General features: G+C 32.6%; 1 protein-coding gene across 1 annotated transcript; it reads left to right on the top strand.

The window, feature by feature from the left end:
* Positions 1 to 396: 396 nt before the first annotated feature.
* Positions 397 to 18,033, top strand: LOC124361424 (pro-corazonin-like). The gene is made up of 3 exons (XM_046815473.1): positions 397 to 443; positions 16,631 to 16,823; positions 17,870 to 18,033. The coding sequence occupies exons 2-3, from the start codon at positions 16,632 to 16,634 to the stop codon at positions 17,963 to 17,965; spliced, it is 288 nt and encodes a 95-aa protein (XP_046671429.1). The 5' UTR covers positions 397 to 443; position 16,631; the 3' UTR covers positions 17,966 to 18,033.
* The last annotated feature ends 1,952 nt before the right edge of the window (positions 18,034 to 19,985 follow it).

Genomic DNA, 19,985 nt, shown 5'->3' with positions numbered 1-19,985 from the left:
GGAACTTGAAAGAAGTAAATATTTCTCGGAAAATGTGTGTATCTCCTTTTGAAATTTTTGTTTTGTATTGTAAAATAGATTTGCCATCAGTTTTTGACCCAATTTCAACTTCCTCTCTACTTGTTTGGCTCAATGAAAGAGAGCCCTTTCATTCTTTTCCATAAGGGGGTTGATCCTAAACAAATTACCGTGTTTTAATGTGGGCATAAACAGTAGACAATCAATTCAACGAGGAAGGGCGAAGTTTTAATCAGCTCGATTCAGTGGCCGGGCGGTAGTTAACTCGCCTTGTTAGCATACAAACCTTTGTTCTCTCTCTTGACCGCTCGCCCTAAGTAAATTGCGCCATCAGGGCGGTATTTAGCGGTATATATAAAGTTCCTGTGTGCCAAGAGCTGGCAGAACACCCTGAGCTGTTCCGCTGTCTGGATCCCTAGCTAAAGGTAATCCCTAGCTACTTGTTACTGAAGTTTTCATTCACTCTAATTTATTAAAGTCAAACATAAAATAAAATGATATAAACATAACATATTATACGTAAGCATACCAGTCCGTTGGTTAGTGATTGATGTAATGCAACAAACAGACAGTTACATGATCGTATATTATTTTTAGTAGTTTTTACTTTTACACTTTTCTCCACATACAGTATATAGTGCACTATGATGACGCCAATATTTACATAGAAATTATTTGTAAATATTATTTTTAGGGAAGCATGAGTTAAAAAAGTAGGAAATACGAAAAGGTTCTGGTAATATACGCACCTATCCATATTTGAGCTCTATTAGAATATATACTGTGGTCTGTTTTTTCAGAACTTCAGCATGTGTCATTTCTAAGTACTAACAGGCAGTTGATTCATTTTTATTTAACACTAGCTGTTTCCAGCGGCTTCGCACGCTTTTCGTAAGTTTTGTCCGTATATGAGCACTTATGGTTCAAGTGAATTATATTTCCAACGCTGATGTAGAGTTTACCTTGTTGCCAAGGAAGTCAAGAAAGTCTGTCATAAGTGTATGTTTATAGCCATTGTACACGTACATGAAAGTGGTCTAACACTCAAGCTTAAAGTTCAACCAGAAATTTATTTTAAAGACAAATATAAAAACTTAGCGCCTTCAAATAATGTTTGGCTATTTAATATACGTAGCTCTCTTGTAATTACAGTTTATAATGTGCAGGTGCTTTGATAACTTTTATATTTTGCAGCGCCGCCTGGTGGGGAGTTACACCAATGGGTATAGCATATAAACCTTCTCCGTGGAAAAATACATATACATACAAATTTTGGTAATGATCGGTCACATAGTTTCTAATTCCATAAAGGACATACATACAAACATTCATTTTTATATAGATAGATATATTATAGTAGGGTCTAATATGTTATTTTAAACTGTTTACCGATTTTATTTAAACTTTTACTTATGATCTCATTGATGCTTATAGATAAAATTCACATAACATTATCGCTCAAAAGTTACACAAAATTAGATTAAATGTTGTGGTAAATATGATATTTAAAACAAGATAAAGAAACGGATGGTACGGTTTTGGTGAAACCTGGCAGATTGGTCTCTCTTTATCGATATATTGTGGAGTTTAGTCATTATAAACTGTTACTTTTGAACACAACTGTACAATAATTTCAAAATTATTTAACGAGTCCTTTGACATCATAGATGTCGTCAGGTGTGAATTCAAACAATGTTAAATGATAAATATTTGTACAAGTTAAAGTCACATCTACCAGCAGCTGTAAAAAGTATCAAAATATTTGCGCCAGTATTTTATATTTGTTAAACACTAGCTGTATCCCGCGGCTTCGCACGCTTTTCGTAAGCTTTGCCCGTGTATCTGGTTCAAGTGAATTATATTTCCAGTGTCGATGTAGAGTTTGCCTTGTTGCCACGATCAAGAAAATCTGTGTATGTTTATAGCCATCATACACTTACATGTAATTTATTATAAAGTGGTCTAACACTCAAACTTTAAGTTCAATCAGAAATTTATCTTCAAGACAAATATACATCATAACTTCAATATAATGTTTGGTTATTTAATATACATAACTGTCTCGTAATTACAGTTTTTAGTGTGCAGGCGCTTTGAAAACTTGTATCTTTTGCAGCACTGCCTGGTGGCGAATTACATCAATAGGCATAGTATATAAACCTTCTCTGTGGAAAAATACATATACATACAAATTTTCATAATGGTCGGTTAAATAGTTTACGATTCCATAAAGGACAAACACACAAACATTCATTTATATATACAGGGTGTTCTGAAAAAAGGTGCCCATAAGTCAGGGCGTGATTCCTCACATCAAAATAAGAAAAAAAGGTCTAATTAACATAGGTCCGAAAATGCTTAGTTACCAAGTTATACAGGGTGAAAGATTTCGTCTGAATTTCAGTTCCCCTGCTGCAACGAAGCCCTACGGGTATTTGTTGGCTGTTAATTAAGATGTACAATTTAGCGTACTTTATGTAAAATGAACTGAAAAATTGAATAAAACCGTTTCCAGACCTGTAGCTACAGTAATTTTTAAGATATGTGACGAAATACGCGAAACTTGGTCCCGAAAAACAAGTTACATTTAGGTTTGAAGCAGATTTACTATGTTAAATGTACAATAAACACACAAAATATTTTTTCACGGTACTTGTAGAAAATTTAATTTCGAAGAGAAAGATGTAAAATAAGTCTATAATAGACAAACGCAAACTTTAAAAAATAATCCTTAATTACATACAAACGCATGAAAAATAGACAAAATCTGTTAAGCTCTCTACAAATGTAATATTGAAATTAAAACAGCTGTTTTATTAAAACAAATTAATGAGTTACTATTATTTTTTATCAAGTAAATATTTTTAACAATCATACATTATCATACATAAAAAAGTTATCTGAATTATCATTCAACAAAAAAGTTACACTTGTCCTAAAAAAACTAACCACGTCACAGTAGATGTTCAAAATGTTTCCCCTCATTCAAAATACAAGCATCCAGCCGTCTTCTCATAGACTGCCAAACTCTTTCGAAGATCCCAGGTGTCTCACGTATCCTTTGAATCCCGTTAACAATCCTTATTCGCAACTCTTCTATGGTATCCACAGGCGAGTCGTAGACAAGCGTCTTTAAATGTCCCCATAAGAAAAAGTCTAGAGGATTGAGGTCAGGTGACCTTGCATGGCCATGCTACTGGGGCTCCTCGACCTCAATCCATCTGTTTGGATATGCTTCATTTAAAAATTCTCTTACTTGTAATGTGTAATGAGCTGGAGCTCCATCCTGCATGAACCACATGTTGTTGCGTGTGTATAGTGGCACATCTTCGAGTAACTCATTCAGATTAGTCGTCAAGAAATGTAAATAATTTTCACCATTGAGCGTATCAGGTAAAAAACTAATAAAAATTTTATCACCCAGAATAGCAGCCCATACGTTTATAGAAAACTGATATTGGTGACGGTTCTCTGAAATAGCACGTGGATTTTCAATTGCCCACATGTGAGTATTGTGGGTGTTAAGAATAGCCATTCTTGAAAATTTTGCTTCATCAGTAAAGATAATGTAATTTAAAAAATGTGGATTTCTGCACCTTTGGATAAGCCATTGGCATAGCTGAACACGAGGAAAGTAATCTCGAGGCAAAAGAGCCTGGACCCTTTGATAGTGATAAGAATGCAACTGCTGCTCGTGTAAAATCTTCCAGACAATTGAATTACTAACACCGAAATCCAAGGCTAGTTCTCTAGTACTTCTTCCAGGATGATTCTCTATTTCGTCCAACACGCCCTCCTCCAATTCAGCTGTACACGTTGTACGTGGCCGTCCTGATCTACCAACTTTTCCAGATTTAAAGGTTCCCGTCTCGCTTAGCCTTCTATGAATGGAAGAAAACATTTTATGAGTCGGTAACTGTCTATGAGGAAAATGTTCCTGATAGAGTCGTCTAGCCTGACGACTGTTGCAATGTGCAAGACCGTACATTAAATGCATGTCTGCCATTTCACCATTAGTGTACATAATATTCATATTACCTGCCATGATGAATAAGATATTATTAGCTATCAAAAATTAACTTCAACGGCACTCGCACTAACTTGTATTAAAGTACAGATCAACACACGCACTTAATGAGCAATGGAAAAATAGCTGCTTGTAATGTTTATTTAAATTATTATAAACAATGTTACATTGTTAAAACATATGTTTTAAATAGAAATTATTTTGTTTCTCAAATCAAATATTTTAATAAAACAGCTGTTTTAATTTCAATATTACATTTGTAGAGAGCTTAACAGATTTTGTCTATTTTTCATGCGTTTTGTATGTAATTAAGGATTATTTTTTAAAGTTTGCGTTTGTCTATTATAGACTTATTTTACATCTTTCTCTTCGAAATTAAATTTTCTACAAGTACCGTGAAAAAATATTTTGTGTTTATTGTACATTTAACATAGTAAATCTGCTTCAAACCTAAATGTAACTTGTTTTTCGGGACCAAGTTTCGCGTATTTCGTCACATATCTTAAAAATTACTGTAGCTACAGGTCTGGAAACGGTTTTATTCAATTTTTCAGTTCATTTTACATAAAGTACGCTAAATTGTACATCTTAATTAACAGCCAACAAATACCCGTAGGGCTTCGTTGCAGCAGGGGAACTGAAATTCAGACGAAATCTTTCACCCTGTATAACTTGGTAACTAAGCATTTTCGGACCTATGTTAATTAGACCTTTTTTTCTTATTTTGATGTGAGGAATCACGCCCTGACTTATGGGCACCTTTTTTCAGAACACCCTGTATATATAGATTAAAAATGAAGTGTAAAATATGTATGATTTAAAATTGTTTTGATTGACACACTCACACCTGATAGAATCTTTCATATCGAATGGCCTTTGAATAAATTGATAATTATAAGACTTTTTACCACAATTGGTTTCCCATTATTGAGTAGTTTTCTTTTCTTCAACTATAAATTATATTTGACTAAAATCCTATTGAAATAGAAATTTTTAAACAGTTCCAAATGCTTACTAATTCACATAAATTTTAACCGATCTCGTCTAGTCTAGCAAGCAATATTCTGGTACAATATCACATATAAATTCCAACGTAGATTCTGGTTTTTTTATTTTAACAAATATTTTATTGTCATTTTTTTGTAATTGCAACCTGAAGGATATTAGCCTACGATCAGAATTTAAAACTTCGGCGATTACAACTTACTTAATTATTGTGAAATCGAAATTGACGTAATAAATTTTAACACATAAAGATAGTAGTAGTAAACATATTTTTCAGAGTAACAAAAGCGGCGGAATTGGATTAAACGATAATGTGTGACTTGTTAGCTTCTCGCGTGTCACTTTGTCTGGGTCTAAGGTGTAATATCGCCTCCAGAATGGCTCATCTGCTCAAAGGTTGCGGTCTCTTTGACTTAACCAACTGAGCTTAATTAATTGACAATAAAACCCGCTCTATATCTTGACTTCGCCTTAGACTCACTCCAACCACCGTGGGGCTCAACACGTGAGGTAAGTGCCGAGTCTCTGTCTCTCCACGCTAGTCTCTCCATACAGAAACTGAGTTTACTGATAAGGTAGCTCGAATCAGCATCACAATTTTTGTTGTCCCCCATATTAATTGATAAGGCGCATCTGAATTCTTCTTCAAAAGTAGGCGAACTCCTGTACAACATCGAACTTGTAGGACAATTTTATGATCGTTAGGTCTAGATATATTGTAAAGTGCGTTATTATTATAGTTGTGTGTAGGATCATTGTTGTACATTAATCACGAGAAACGGACAACACGGCTTTTTATACGTACAAATATACAGGGTGTATATTATGTCTGGAAACACCCAAATATATCCTTTAATAATTTAAATATAAATTTGAAACCTCTTACAATCGTGATAGAGATTGGGCATCTACTTTTTGGAACAATGTTTTGTTATGTCACACCAACGGGGGACGTCCTGCCGAGGGTGTCGTGAATATTTCTTAATGGAAGCCTATACCTTGTGATACATAATTTTAAAGGTAATAGCTTACTGAAATTGAATGCCACAAACCGGATCTCAAAAGGAATTATTCTATCAGAAAATAGAGCATTTTTTAGTATTGAAAATTTACTGATGTTCAACAATGTTATTTTAACATGGTTCTTGCCACAAAATGTGTTACACTAATTTTTTTAGCATTTTTTAAATGTTCAATTAAAATAAAATAAACAATTTATTTTTAAGCTGGTTTCATTAGTACAAATTTACCAGTTTTTATTACAATGAATAAAACTTATGAGTCACTTTCTCTGATTACTTATGAATCTGTACTTGGTGTTTTCCAGTCAGCAGGAAGGTTTAAAGAGACAAAGGTCACTAGCCTATGAGAAACATTATTGTGTTATTAATCATCTGGTCTACAGGTTTCAGTTTGTTGAGCATGGAGCTTTCACTAGACAGGTCTAAGTTTGGGAATTACAAATGGACAAAGGTCATATCATTCCTGTCGAATTAATCAGTGTCTCTGAAGCATTGCTGTCAACAAGTTATCTAATTACAGTAGTTCAGTTTTTATTTGGCATTTTAATGGAATTGTCTGAAAGAGAACGAATTACTCTGTTGATGATGCGAGGATATGGCGATCGTCAAAGATCTTATCGGGAAGTTTGTAATTTGTTTAATGACACTTTCCCAGAAAGGAATCCCATAAGTGTTTCAACAATATCAAAAACCTATTGAGCGTTTTGAAATGACAGGGAGTGTACGTAATCGGCCAAAGTCGGGTAGGATACAATCTGCAACAGATGAAGAACATGCACTAGAATGTTTTGCAAACATTTATTGAAGACCCACATACATCGCTCAGAAAAGCTGCACAGCAACATGATATGCACCCTATGTCTGTGAGTAAGATTTTGAAAATTAATAAATACAAACCATTTAAAGTTCATTTAGTCCAACAGTTTTAAGTGAGGATGATTTACGACAGAAGAGTTGAGTTTTGTGAACTTGTGATGCGCAAATGTTGATGACAATAGAGATTTTTCTGACCAACATACTATTTTCTGATGAGGCAACTTTTTTCCTAAATGGCAATGTTAACAGGCACAATTGCCGTTACTGGGCTAGTGAAAAACCCACATTGGATTACTGAGTCCCATTCACAGCAACCACAAAAACTGAACGTATGGTGTGGAAATTTTAGGTAACAAAATTGTTGGACCCTTTTCATCAATGGAAATTTAAATGCCGAACTTTACTACAATATGCTCCAAAATGAAATAATCCCAGCTATTCAAATTGCATCAGGAGAATACTTTGATAATGTATGGTTTCAGCAGGATGGTGCTCCACCCCATTATGGGAGACAGGTAAGAGAGTATTTGGATTTAAGGTTTCCTCATAAATGGATTGGCCGAAGAGGAGAAAATCGAATGGCCTCCAAGATCTCCGGATTTGTCACCAATCGATTATTTCCATATGGGGTCATTTAAAATCCAATGTTTATAGAAAGAAAGCCTCATAATTTGGAAGACCTAAGAAACAGGGATTATAGAGGAGATTGCTTTTGATAACTGAAGAAATGTTAGGCAACTCTGTCGAATCATTTTACACAAGATTGGCTCATTGTCAAACCGTAGAAGGAACACCAGTTCGAACAATTGATTTGACACCAAATGCAGGTAAAACGTTTGTTGTAAGACTTTTCTAACAGCATACATTATTTTTTATTTGTAATAAGAAATCAATAACATAAGTATTTCCATATTGTACTGTAATAAAAACTGGCAAATTTGTGCTAATAGAACCAGCTAAAAATGAAATTTTTGTTTTATTTAATTGAACATTTTAAAAAATGCTAAAAAATTAGTGTAACACATTTTGTGGCAAGAACCATGTTAAAAATTACATTGTTGAACATCAGTAAATTTTCAATACTAAAAATGCTCTATTTTCTGATAGAATAATTCCCTTGAGATGCGGTTTGTGGCATTCAATTCAGTAAGCTATTACCTTTAAAATTATGTATCACAAGGTATAGGCTTCCATTAAGAATATTCACGATACCCTCGGCAGGACGTCCCCCGTTGGTGTGACATAACAAAACATTGTTCCAAAAAGTAGATGGCCAATCTCTATCAACGATTGTAAGAGGTTTCAAATTTATATTTAAATTATTAAAGTATATATTTGGGTGTTTCCAGACATAATATACACCCTGATTGTTGAATGACACGATACAAAATCTGTGTAGATACTACTGGTTCTACACACGAGATAACTTTTATAGTTTTATAGGCCTACTTTAATCAATTATCGTTGATACAATACGTTACAATAATCGCGTACAGAAAATATGTTTAGTTTAATTTATTTTATTAACTAAATGTCTGATTAGATAACAGTTTTGATACTAGTGACCGTATTTGAAGTTATTCCCACGGGTTTAAACGTTTATATCGTAATACATAATTACAATAATCACTTCAAGGGAAAATTGTAATTTAATTTAGTTAATTAACTGTTTTATTTACTATCTATCGGTATAAATACATAAACTGTGTCCTAAATAGTGTGTTGTATAAAAATATTTGGACATTAAATAATCTGCTTGAGAGACATATGTTTTTACACAAATATTTTGATATTAGTACAATTAAAATATGTCTAAACGTGCAAAATAAAATATTAATTAATGTATGGTGGATATCAATTGAATATTGTGTGATCTCAGTTTATCTATGCAAATTATTTAGTGAAAGTTATAATGTCGTAATTGAGGCTTCACCATTTCTGAAATGTAGAGGACGGAAAGTGTAAAATTATGAGGGCGCTTAATTCAATTTGTGAGTTAGTACGCCAGTTAGTCTACACACCACCCAAGTACTCCTTACAAAATGTAACGCAGTTCGAACTCTAAAACGTAACGCTGCAGTATAGTTGAAATAGCACAATTTATTGTTTTTAACTAATATTCAAATTTATGTTTAAAGTTGCAACACAAAGTTGCAACTATGTTCAGTTTGTATTTCTTCAGCGCCATTAAGACAGTTATCTTAAAAAATTAACGTTTTTCTTGTCTTGATTATATAATTTATAAGAATCAATAAAAATACATCATATATCATAACATTATTATGCTTCTACTCTTGGTATAGTTGAAACTAAACTAGCGTGGATACTTTTTTTAAAGAGTGTAACTACGTCTTAGAAGACGCCGTATTGAGTGTTTTTCCAATTTGGTATACTATTCTACAATACTAGTAGCGTATAGAATATGCTTATATAGGCATTCACTGACCACAAATAACTGTGTAAATTATTCTCTTCAATAGTACTCTTAAGAAGCAGCACAATTTGCAGCAGTGTAACGATTAATATACACAACTGTGGGCATTGCATGTAATGTTGCACTTAAACACGTTTAAGGCAAGTAGTTAGAAAACCTGGTCATTTTTAGGATAAAAAACAGGAATATAATGTGTGATGAATTTTTATTCTTTAACCTGAAACGGCAGTATTTTTTACGAAATGTAAGGCCTATTGTGACTATTGCAGAGGATTCGTTGAAACCTGTATAAAATGCTTATATTATGCCTTAACTATAAGGTATTGTTATTTTTTAAAACAAAATATTAGTGTTTTTCATTTAAAGTATTTGTGTAGAAAATGACTTGAATAAATAATATAGATAAAAAATCCCGATATAATTGTGAGTTTAAGAAACTTATTAAATATAATGTAATTGTATTTAGCCTATGTCTGTTTTAAAGTTTTAAACATTTCAACGGATTTGAGGAGGCATATGACACATTTGCATAGACTTACATTGTTTAGTCTATGCTCTTCATGATAAACATGTAGCTAATGAGGAGAGCAATTAATTAGATCGAAATATAAAGCCTAAAAGTTTAAAGTTAGTTCTTGGTAATCGAAACACAGTTGATTTCCCGTATCTTATCAGTTATCTAATTAGCCCTTTACCAATAAAGGGTAACATTGGTAATATTAAAAGACTCAGCCAACTGAGGGTCTTCTTTATGATTATCTCCGTCACGAGTTTAAATATTGTTTCTACCAGTTTCATAACATTTTGTACAGATTTGAATGTATGAATCTTTGCAGCAAGAAACTAAGGTTAGGGTACCTAAGAAGAAAACCTTTGCTTTAATCTACTAAAATCACACAGGTTTTATTAAATATGGATAAGCAAGAGTATACTGTACTATTTAGTATTTCAACAAACACTAATTCCGTGACGCCCAGATTGATGTACTATTTAATTAATCATTAGTTCCTTGATAAACAGCTGGGGGGTTTCAAGAAGTTTCAACCGAATTGCTTGGTTTTAAAAACCACGAAAATGGAAAACATCACTTTATAAAACTGTCAGGTATCCTAATGAGGACATATAGAGACGGAAATTACGGATTGAAGTATAATTAGCGAATAATGAGAAAAACGCGGGAGTTTTTTTAGCTAAATTATCTTACAATTAACTGTACAACACAAAGAAACGTTGGACATTACTTGGACGATACTTTTTTGTAAGTAAATAACAAGATAAAAAGCGAGAAAATGTATGATAAAGGATGACTGATAACAGAATAGAGTTTTTATTCAGGTAAGTATTTTATTATTTAATATATACTTATAAAACAGAGAGATTACCATCAAAAGCAAATATTTAACCACTTCAATGCAAATGAATTTGTATATAAAATTACTAAATTCTTTTTACATAAGTTTTCGTACTGTTCAGCATTGTTTCTATAGAAAACTAACAGAAATTGGTGGGTTGTATTTCATCCACTGGACTTTTGCACTCTTTAGGGTCTATATAACACATATTCATATAGCTTCTAGGATTATATCTAAAACTTAAAATTTGAGACCATGTCCAGCATTTTAAAACATTCAGCCAACTTGTGCCGTTTCCCACAAACTTTAAATGCTGCCATGTTTACATGAAGTTCTTGTACCTTTTTAAAGATTAAAGTTATAGCTATGAAAATTTCAACATAAATTATTAGACTAATATATATATATATATATATATATATATATATATATATATATAACAAGTTTGGGAATGTTTGTATTTCTCTATCATGAATAAAAGTGTATTATTATTACTACTAATTGTTACCCGCGCCTTTGGACGCAATTTAAAAACAGCGAAGTATGTTGTCTACTTACGATAAGATGTAATATGATGGTGCCGTATGATAGATTTCGAATATAAGTAGACATATATCAGGTAGATATTATTTCAGTGGTTACGTTTAAGAGGATCAGAGGTTAAGGGGGGTCGGGAAGCCGTATCTTAGCAATGTTAATTTGCTGATTTTTAAGGAACATTTTATCTTTATAATATTACAGATAACATGGTAATCCTTTTTTATATTATTTTGTATACCATTTTACAACTTTTGACACAGGGATTTTTAAATTATTCAAAAAATAACATTTTTAAAATTTTAAAAAATACCCTAAAACAATTTTTTTAACATTAATCAAAAAATTAAAATCTTAAAATTAAAATATCTTCAAAAGCCTGTGTTATGTCTTGAACATCATCACCACCTAAAAATAAAAAAAATATCATCAATTTATCTTTTACAGGTACGTACTGAGAAAATGTTCCTTTAGTGAGAAAAAATACCCTAAAAACAATTTTTTTTAACATTAATCAAAAAATTAAAATCTCAAAATTAAAATATCTTCAAAAGCCTGTGTTAAGTCTTGAACATCATCACCACCTACAAAATAAAAAAATATCATCAATTTATCTTTTACAGGTACGTACTGAGAAAATGTTCCTTTAGTGGGAAAAAAACTAACTTTCGGGAAATCAAAGATAAAGGTTACACTTACAATCATCCTACCTTTTAGTGCATTCCAGCCCCATAAGATGGATTGTCAGGGTCTTCTGCAGCCTCATATTGGTCTTCTATCTCCTTTTAGCCAGAGCTAGCTTCTACCTGCACTTTTTCTCTATTTCATCTACACTTTAATACCTTTCTTGATCCGTATATTGTTTAAATCTTGAAGGGTTTTTACACAATTATCTCCAGGAACAATCCCTAGTTTGTCAAACACTTCACACCTTACAATATTACACTCATTGAAGCATGCTACTGCTTCATGAACTTCAAGTTCCAGAGTAGAGAGCATGACATATGTATGTTTTGGTACCCGAGCCCATATCATATTGTTGAGAGACTCGCTTGGGTTTTGAGTACCCCCATGTAAGCATCGCCTCAACAGATCAGGGTTAGAGAGGTCATTGAAAATAGGTTTGATTACCTCCATAATAACCTGAGGTAGATGAAAGTGGTCATTATGACAGTACCATTCATTTTTCTTTTTAAAATGAGTACTATATAAAGTTGCAGCGTTGAAGAATGCAACTTAAAAAATGGTCTGGATTGTGGTTGCAGTACTTCACAAAATAATTTATAAAAAAAACTACTCTTCAGAATTTGCATAAATTTGGTCTTAACTTAAAGGTCATGAAATTTATATTAATATGCAATCAAAATTTAAAAAAGTATTTTTTTTATTTTTTCCCTCTCGACCCCCCTTAAGAGACTGACTCTCACACTAGGTCTTGCGTGTATGCATTTCAGGTTTCAATGAATTATGTTTCTGACGCCACAGCTGAGTTTGCCTTATCCGATCAAGAAAATATATGGATAGGTCTCGGAAACGTAATTAGGTAAAACACCATTTACTTCCAGCCCTTGTAAATCTACTTCCGGCCTAAGATATTTCTAGTGCCATAATTTAGTTTGCTTGCTGTCCTGATAAATAAAATGCATGTACATACTTGTACATTGGACTGAGAAGCTTCTTCTTAGGCAAAAAACATTTAAACATATACTCGTGTTATAAGGGAGAAATCTTTACTAAGTTCATGGAAAATTTCAAAATAACCATGAGGTACGACTTTGTGAATGTTTTGAGTATTGGAAGTCTAGGACTTGAATCTGGGATTAGAATGGCTCGTTGAGCATTCTTATGTTTTCTCTTACGCCACTTTAAAAATTTCATATCACAATGTAAAGGAAGCCAACCAGGTTTGAGTACTTTACATGTAATCATCACAGTTTCGTTGTTTGAGGTAGGGTTTATAACAGTGTGTTTATAGTGTTTCCAAAAACAAGCTTTTATTCGTCAATGATACAACCTGGAATATAAATTATAGAGTAACTTTGTTATCTACATTACGCTACTGATAAAGTGCTTTATATTTTATAACGTAAAGATGTAAACTAATGTTTCAGCCTTTGATGAACTTCAGATGAAACATTAAAAGGCTGTTTAGTGTCAGTTAAATACAGTATGAAACGTAAATATTTTTCTAAATTCTAAAGTCCTCCGAGAAACTTGCCGATCTTTGTCTTAATTTAAAACTTCCTTGAACTTAAATGATTATTTCAATGAAAGAATTAGCCTAATTGGTCCAGCCGTTATCGCGCACGCGCGTGTGTGTGTATATAAAATTCTATGGAGTATAATATATTATTTAGACTTAGTAATAATAACCGTATCACTTGGGATGTATCTATAAGCAGTAGTACTAAGTTACCAAGTCCTGAAAATAAGTATAATCTACGTCTCTGAAACAATGTTACACAACTGTACAAGATTGTACACGTATTCCAATTATAATACAATGAAATTTAGTTTTCATTGTACTTCGCTGCATTTGATAGTGTTTGTGCCTGTTTTTAGTTAAGATAAGACTAAAACACCCTTTCCCACACAAAATATTGTTTTCAGCAAAAATGAAATTCTAGTTGTATTTAATTCAAACGTTCTTAAAATATTACAATTTAGAATTATATTTCATATTTTTCTGAGATTTATCAAAATTTTAAGTAATTATTGTGCTTTTTAATGATATAAAAATTTATCAAACGTATTATACACAATTTTTAGTAAAACCTCCATAGTTTCATAGTAGTAACAGTTAGTGTTAAATGTGTTTTTGTGTATGCTTTATATTATTTCCACGAAAATATAATACGCACTCTGGATAGGTAACTTTATCATTTATAACGTAAACAGGAGTTAGTGGTGATACTTTTTCTAAAAACGCTATGGACTACTACATAATGGCGTCAGCTTAACGAATTTGTTTGCGTTGATCTTTAACTTTACTATAATTTATTTTACAAGTGTATAATTCCCGCAATATATTTTATTCCTGGTATTTTAATTCAGAACATAAATTATCCGTCTTGTCGACTGTTAGTTACAAAATATAAAACAGTAACCAATTAACAACAGTGAACAGTTTAAACTAATAATTTACAAATGAAAACTGTTTGTAAATGTTATTTTATCATGTTTTAAAATATGAAAACAGCTTTAAACCGCATTAGTATTAGTATTATATAGTAGTAGGAAAAGCTATTTGCATCACATGGGTAGAAAGGCTTTTCACAGGTTGCCTGAAACCCTAAAACGCTTTAGTATACAGTTTAACGTTAATTTTGATATTTTTGATATGCTACCATCGCCGTACTCACAAAGCATAATTTAAATATGTATAAAATAAGTTATAGCCTTGACCACTCTGTAATGTTTTATTCACATGTATATTCGTTATGTAGTCCTCGTTTCGATCATGGCAGTAACAAAATATTGACATTGTTAGTATTGAAGCACAGTTATACGATTTTATGGTAAAACAATATTTAATATACGTTAGAACAGACATTTTTGACATGCATAAACATAAAATTTGGACAAAACCTGACGAGTTCCTTGTCTCTATACCTTTCGGAGAAATAAAAATAACTTAGACATGAGAGTTAAGCATTAGATGTTTTATATATATATATATATATATATATATATATATATATATATATATATATATATAAGGTGTAAATTAAGTCCTGACACGCCTGGATATATTCCAAACGGATTGATATATCAATGTACAACATTCACCATTACTTTTAAAATTTGTTTGGGATAAAAAAATTTTACCTCCCCCCTTTTCAAATGGATAGAAGGGGGAAATTTTAAATTTTCTAATTTGCAACCCCTATTTTGTGACAGGTCATATTAAAGATCTATTAAATAAAAAGACAATACCACTAAGAAACACCGCTACACCGTTTATAACAAAAGTTATGGGCATATAAAAAAAAAAGAAAAAATATGTAGGGACAATGCCAATTTCTTGCTTATATCAAAAATAATACATACCTGATATAGTTTTGTTAGATTTTGAGGGGCCCTAGGATCAATGTGCAGATATAAAACTTTTCTATTTGTTGTAACTGTTACATAACTATCATTTCCAGTGTTGTAATTATAATATTAGAAAATGTTATAAATTATGTTCAGATTAATATATTTTCAAAAAGTTAAATACTTCCAAAATAAATTACAAGTACGTTAAATACCACTGGAGAAAATTTGTCTAAAGTAACAATGACCGCAGATAGCTAAGTGACAAATGAGAAATTATTTTTCCCTATGAGCGAAATTATGGTTTAGTTGAAATAATGCAAATCACATGTAAATTTTTAAAATTCTTAAACATTATTTCCGGCAAGAATATAATGCCGAGTAGGTTGAATTTACTACTGTGTGACGAGCTCAGTATGTGTTTTATGTAATTATGATAAGTAAGTGAATTTGAAACTAAAAACCCTGATCTTAAAATATATTGACGCAAACCTTTCTCTTGAGTTCTGAAATAATAATCAACAATTATCTTGACTTTTGTTAAAGAATAATAGGCGTTTATCACACGGGCCGTTGACAGTCGTGAACCTGCGATAACGGGCATTTTTAAAGAGAGTGTCAACAATAAAGTTTGAAATTTACGTGACAAGTTTAGTAGTGATAGTGAGTGCTATCTGAGCGACGTGACGGGTCGCTAACTACGTCCTCTACTTGTCAAAATCAGCAGCGTATTACCGCTACGCTCTTCCTCGTGTCTTCCGTTGTGAGACAAGAATATTACAACTAATACAAGAAGAGCCACATTGTTATAGAGGACTCACAATTAGACGGAATAAATAACGTGTTATAAGTATAAAACTTTTACAGTTAAATCACTTTCTGTACTAATTTAAGCCGATTCCAGACCTACCAAAAAATGTTAGAAGTTGGACTAAAAGCTACAAGAATGTAAATCCTGCAATGTATCGTGCAAGATGGCGAGTCGAATCCTTACGGGGACGCTACTACTTCTCTGTTGTCTCGCAGGTTCCCTACTAGCCCAGACTTTCCACTACTCCAGGAGTTGGACTAATAGCTACAAGAATGTACATCCTGAAATGTATTTTACAGAATGGTGAATCGAAACCTTGCGTGGACGCTGCTACTTCTCTGTTGTCTGGCGGGGTCTCTGCTAGCCCATACTTTCCACTACTCCAGGAGTTGGACTAATAGCTACAAGAATGTACATCCTGAAATGTATTTTACAGAATGGTGAATCGAAACCTTGCGTGGACGCTGCTACTTCTCTGTTGTCTGGCGGGGTCTCTGCTAGCCCATACTTTCCACTACTCCAGGAGTTGGACTAATAGCTACAAGAATGTACATCCTGAAATGTATTTTACAGAATGGTGAATCGAAACCTTGCGTGGACGCTGCTACTTCTCTGTTGTCTGGCGGGGTCTCTGCTAGCTCAGACCTTCCAGTACTCCAGGGGTTGGACCAATGGCAAGAAGCGTTCCGGCCAACCCTCACCGCACGAGGCAGCATGTCAGCTACAGAAATTGAGAATAATTCTGGAAGGCAAGAACACTGCTCAGGTACATACATAGTAACACTGAAATTCTTTATCCTACTTACTTCCTTCCTTTGGCACCTATTTTACATGAGAAACCAATTTAGAATGTATCTTTACAGAGATCCGCCACAAATATCCAACTACTCATAGAATACAGAATGAATATCAGTATGTATATTGATAAACGAAGGTCTTGTATAAAACAAGATATACTTCTAAATACATTGTATTTCTCATAGATTATTGAATTTACCAGCAGGGCCGTACTCAACTTTGGAGGGCCCTGGAAAAGATATTTGGCCTTGCTCCGTCATGTACCGCCACCCTCCCTCATAAAAGTGTGGGTTGGGGCTAGACCGCCCCCCCCCCCCCCCGAAAAGCTCGGACGCGGTAAAATTATCCGAAAAAACTGGTCTGAGTACTGGCCTATTTATCAGTACAATCCTGATTTCTTTCTGACCACAGCACAACTTGCATCTAACATTGTCACTAGGTCACGAAATATACATACCTAGACATATAACAGCAAACTTCCTTTACTGTCCTTGACTGTCTTTCTGTCCACAAGACATCTCGATAATAAGATAAGCAATCAAGGTCACTCTACAGTACAACAGATTTTATTGAGCGCTCCATCTAAATATTTACTTTAAGATTTTACTCTTGAGATTTAAATTTTATTTACGTTTTCAAAAGTTGTACTAAAAAATATCTTTGAATAATTAAATATTAAACAGTATTTAAAGGGCACATAAAAAACGTACAGGTACACAAACGTATGTGACTCTAAAACAATTTAAACAGTGTAATGCTTGTACAAATAATTATATAGATATAACATAATATATTATAACACAAGTGGATCACTAACAAATGTAAAATGAATTTAAGTGCCACGGGTTAATAGTGGTCAGACTTGTCATATTTTCAAGAAATATTGGGTTTTGATAGGAGTAACAAGACGTAGATAGTCATTTTAGACTTTTTCAAATGGATTATGTGCTAATGGGCTATAAGCCTCATCACATTGGACATAGACAAAAATTAATGCATATTTTTGTGTTGCAGCTCTACTGGCCATGCGACTGGCAGCAGCCACCTTTAGACTATGAGCCTCACCACATTCCCCAGCCACCCCCGCTCATGGACATAGATAACAATTAATGCATAGTTTTGTGTTCCGTTGTACCATATTTATAAATAAAACAAAATAAACTGCTAAATACATTGTATGTATTGCCGATTATTTGATTAACCAGTATAATCCTGCTTTGTTACTGACCACAGCACGGCTTGGAGGCGACATTGTCGCTAAGATCGCAAGATCACTGATTACTGATAAAAGGACCATTGGATTGATCTGTGATCAGATACTATTTTTAGGTTAATCTGAAAGTCTCTGTTCGAGCCACAGTATCCCCCAGTCCCTTTGCTAAATTTACAGTAATTATGTGCTTGAACTTCGTCAAAATTATAAGATATTGGTCAGTTTCAGTTTAAATATCCACATATGGTATCCTATTATTTCTCCATTCATTTCTAAAATACAAAGCTGATGACAGTGGAACAGGAACAACTTTAAAAAATAATAAAATTTAGGCCTACTCTTTATCTTTATTATCTTTATTGTACAGTAGTTTTTCCGACCCATACCTATGCCTAATATAAATCGCAATTTTTAAATAATTAAGCACTTATCAAGAACTTTTTAAGAAATGCTTAAGGTCTTAAAAGTACCAATGTTTTACTGAAATAAATTTGTTGAAAAGAAAACTGTTCAAAGCTCGAGCTGTTAAAAATAAACACGTTAACAGCACTTACTCATAGGCCATCGAAGGCTAGAGTTTCAAGAGCCACGTTACCATTAACGAATTCCTAACGTTAGCTAATGATACGATATACAAAAACGTTGACCCTGCATATAGTTATGCAAATGTTGAGATATTTGCTGACAAGAATGTATGGTATGTCAACCAACAGTAATTAGTGCCAATATATCACTTTATAACATAAAGTAAAGTAATTTAAAATCTGCGACTCTCGTCTCCGGGTATATCACAATTTTTATAATTTCTGCAAAAATCCCATACTTTACGACATATTATCAATTTAAACATTTTTTATATTTTTAGTTCCTTAGCAAAATTGAGGGTTTCGACAAAATTAGGTTTCATTCTGTTGGTTCTTTTTAATTTATTTTGAATAACAAAAATTGAAATGCGATCAGGTAGAAGTTTAGTAGACTGACATTTTTTATTGTATATAATACTTAAAATTATTTATATAACTGTAGAAAAATATTTTGGTTTTTGATTTGTAATAAGTTTTCAAGTTCAAGTTCAAAACTCTTTATTCATGTCAACATTTCAATACACAAATCTTACAGATCCCAATGCGCCTCACAGGGCGCGTGCGGGAAAAGTGGTTGAGTTTTGTTTTTACATAGTATCAAATGTGGATATGAAACTAAAGTCGAAAGAGTTTTATTTATTGTAGTTATATATGTCTTTTGAACTTTCAAATAAACAAATCAATTTAGCACCATGTTCTCAGGAGAAAGATTTACTTCATTGTCCGCTTTTGCCAACTAATAATTCAAAATATCAAAATTATGTTTCATTTTTGACGATAGTAACATTACTGTCATAATTTTAATTTATTTGAGAAATTTGCATGCTATATTTTTAAAGTTAAATTCAGTTTACGTTAATACAATACGTAACATCTTTATACAATAATAAGATGTTTTGTTAACTTTTTGACTAAAATATCATTTAATTAGTTGTATTTAAATAGTATTAGTTACAGAGTTTAAAAAATCACAATAGAAAAATCGAAAATGCCTTAAAATTCACTAAATTGTCAATAATTTATTGAAGTTTAGAGTGTTACACAACCACAAGAACTTTATGTCCGTGAAGTTAGCCCCGCCCTAAAAGCCCTAATCTTGTAAAAAAGGTATGTGGTTAGTCCTTATTTAGTTCTCGTTCATCGTTTAATGAGGATTGAAACACTAATGATACAGTAGCCGTTGATACCAATTTGAAAATCGTAGCTCATCGGAAATAGTGTGCGGGGCTAACTTCCGTGAAGTTTTGTCCTGATAACGCCTGACAAATTAGTGATTTTTATAATATTAGTGCTTTATGGACGGGGCTAACTTCACGGTAATATAAAATAAAAT

Source organism: Homalodisca vitripennis, chromosome 4, assembly GCF_021130785.1.
Source record: "Homalodisca vitripennis isolate AUS2020 chromosome 4, UT_GWSS_2.1, whole genome shotgun sequence".
Classification (NCBI taxonomy): domain Eukaryota; kingdom Metazoa; phylum Arthropoda; class Insecta; order Hemiptera; family Cicadellidae; genus Homalodisca; species Homalodisca vitripennis.
The sequence above is the reverse complement of the archived record's forward strand: the minus strand, read 5'-3'. Positions and strand labels throughout refer to the sequence as shown.

Coding starts and splice junctions, on each gene's coding strand:
- LOC124361424 (XM_046815473.1), top strand. CDS start 16,632: ATGGTGAATCGAAACCTTGCGTGGACGCTGCTACTTCTCTGTTGTCTG. Junction 16,824..17,869: donor AAGGCAAGAACACTGCTCAG/GTACATACATAG, acceptor TTTGTGTTGCAG/CTCTACTGGCCATGCGACTG.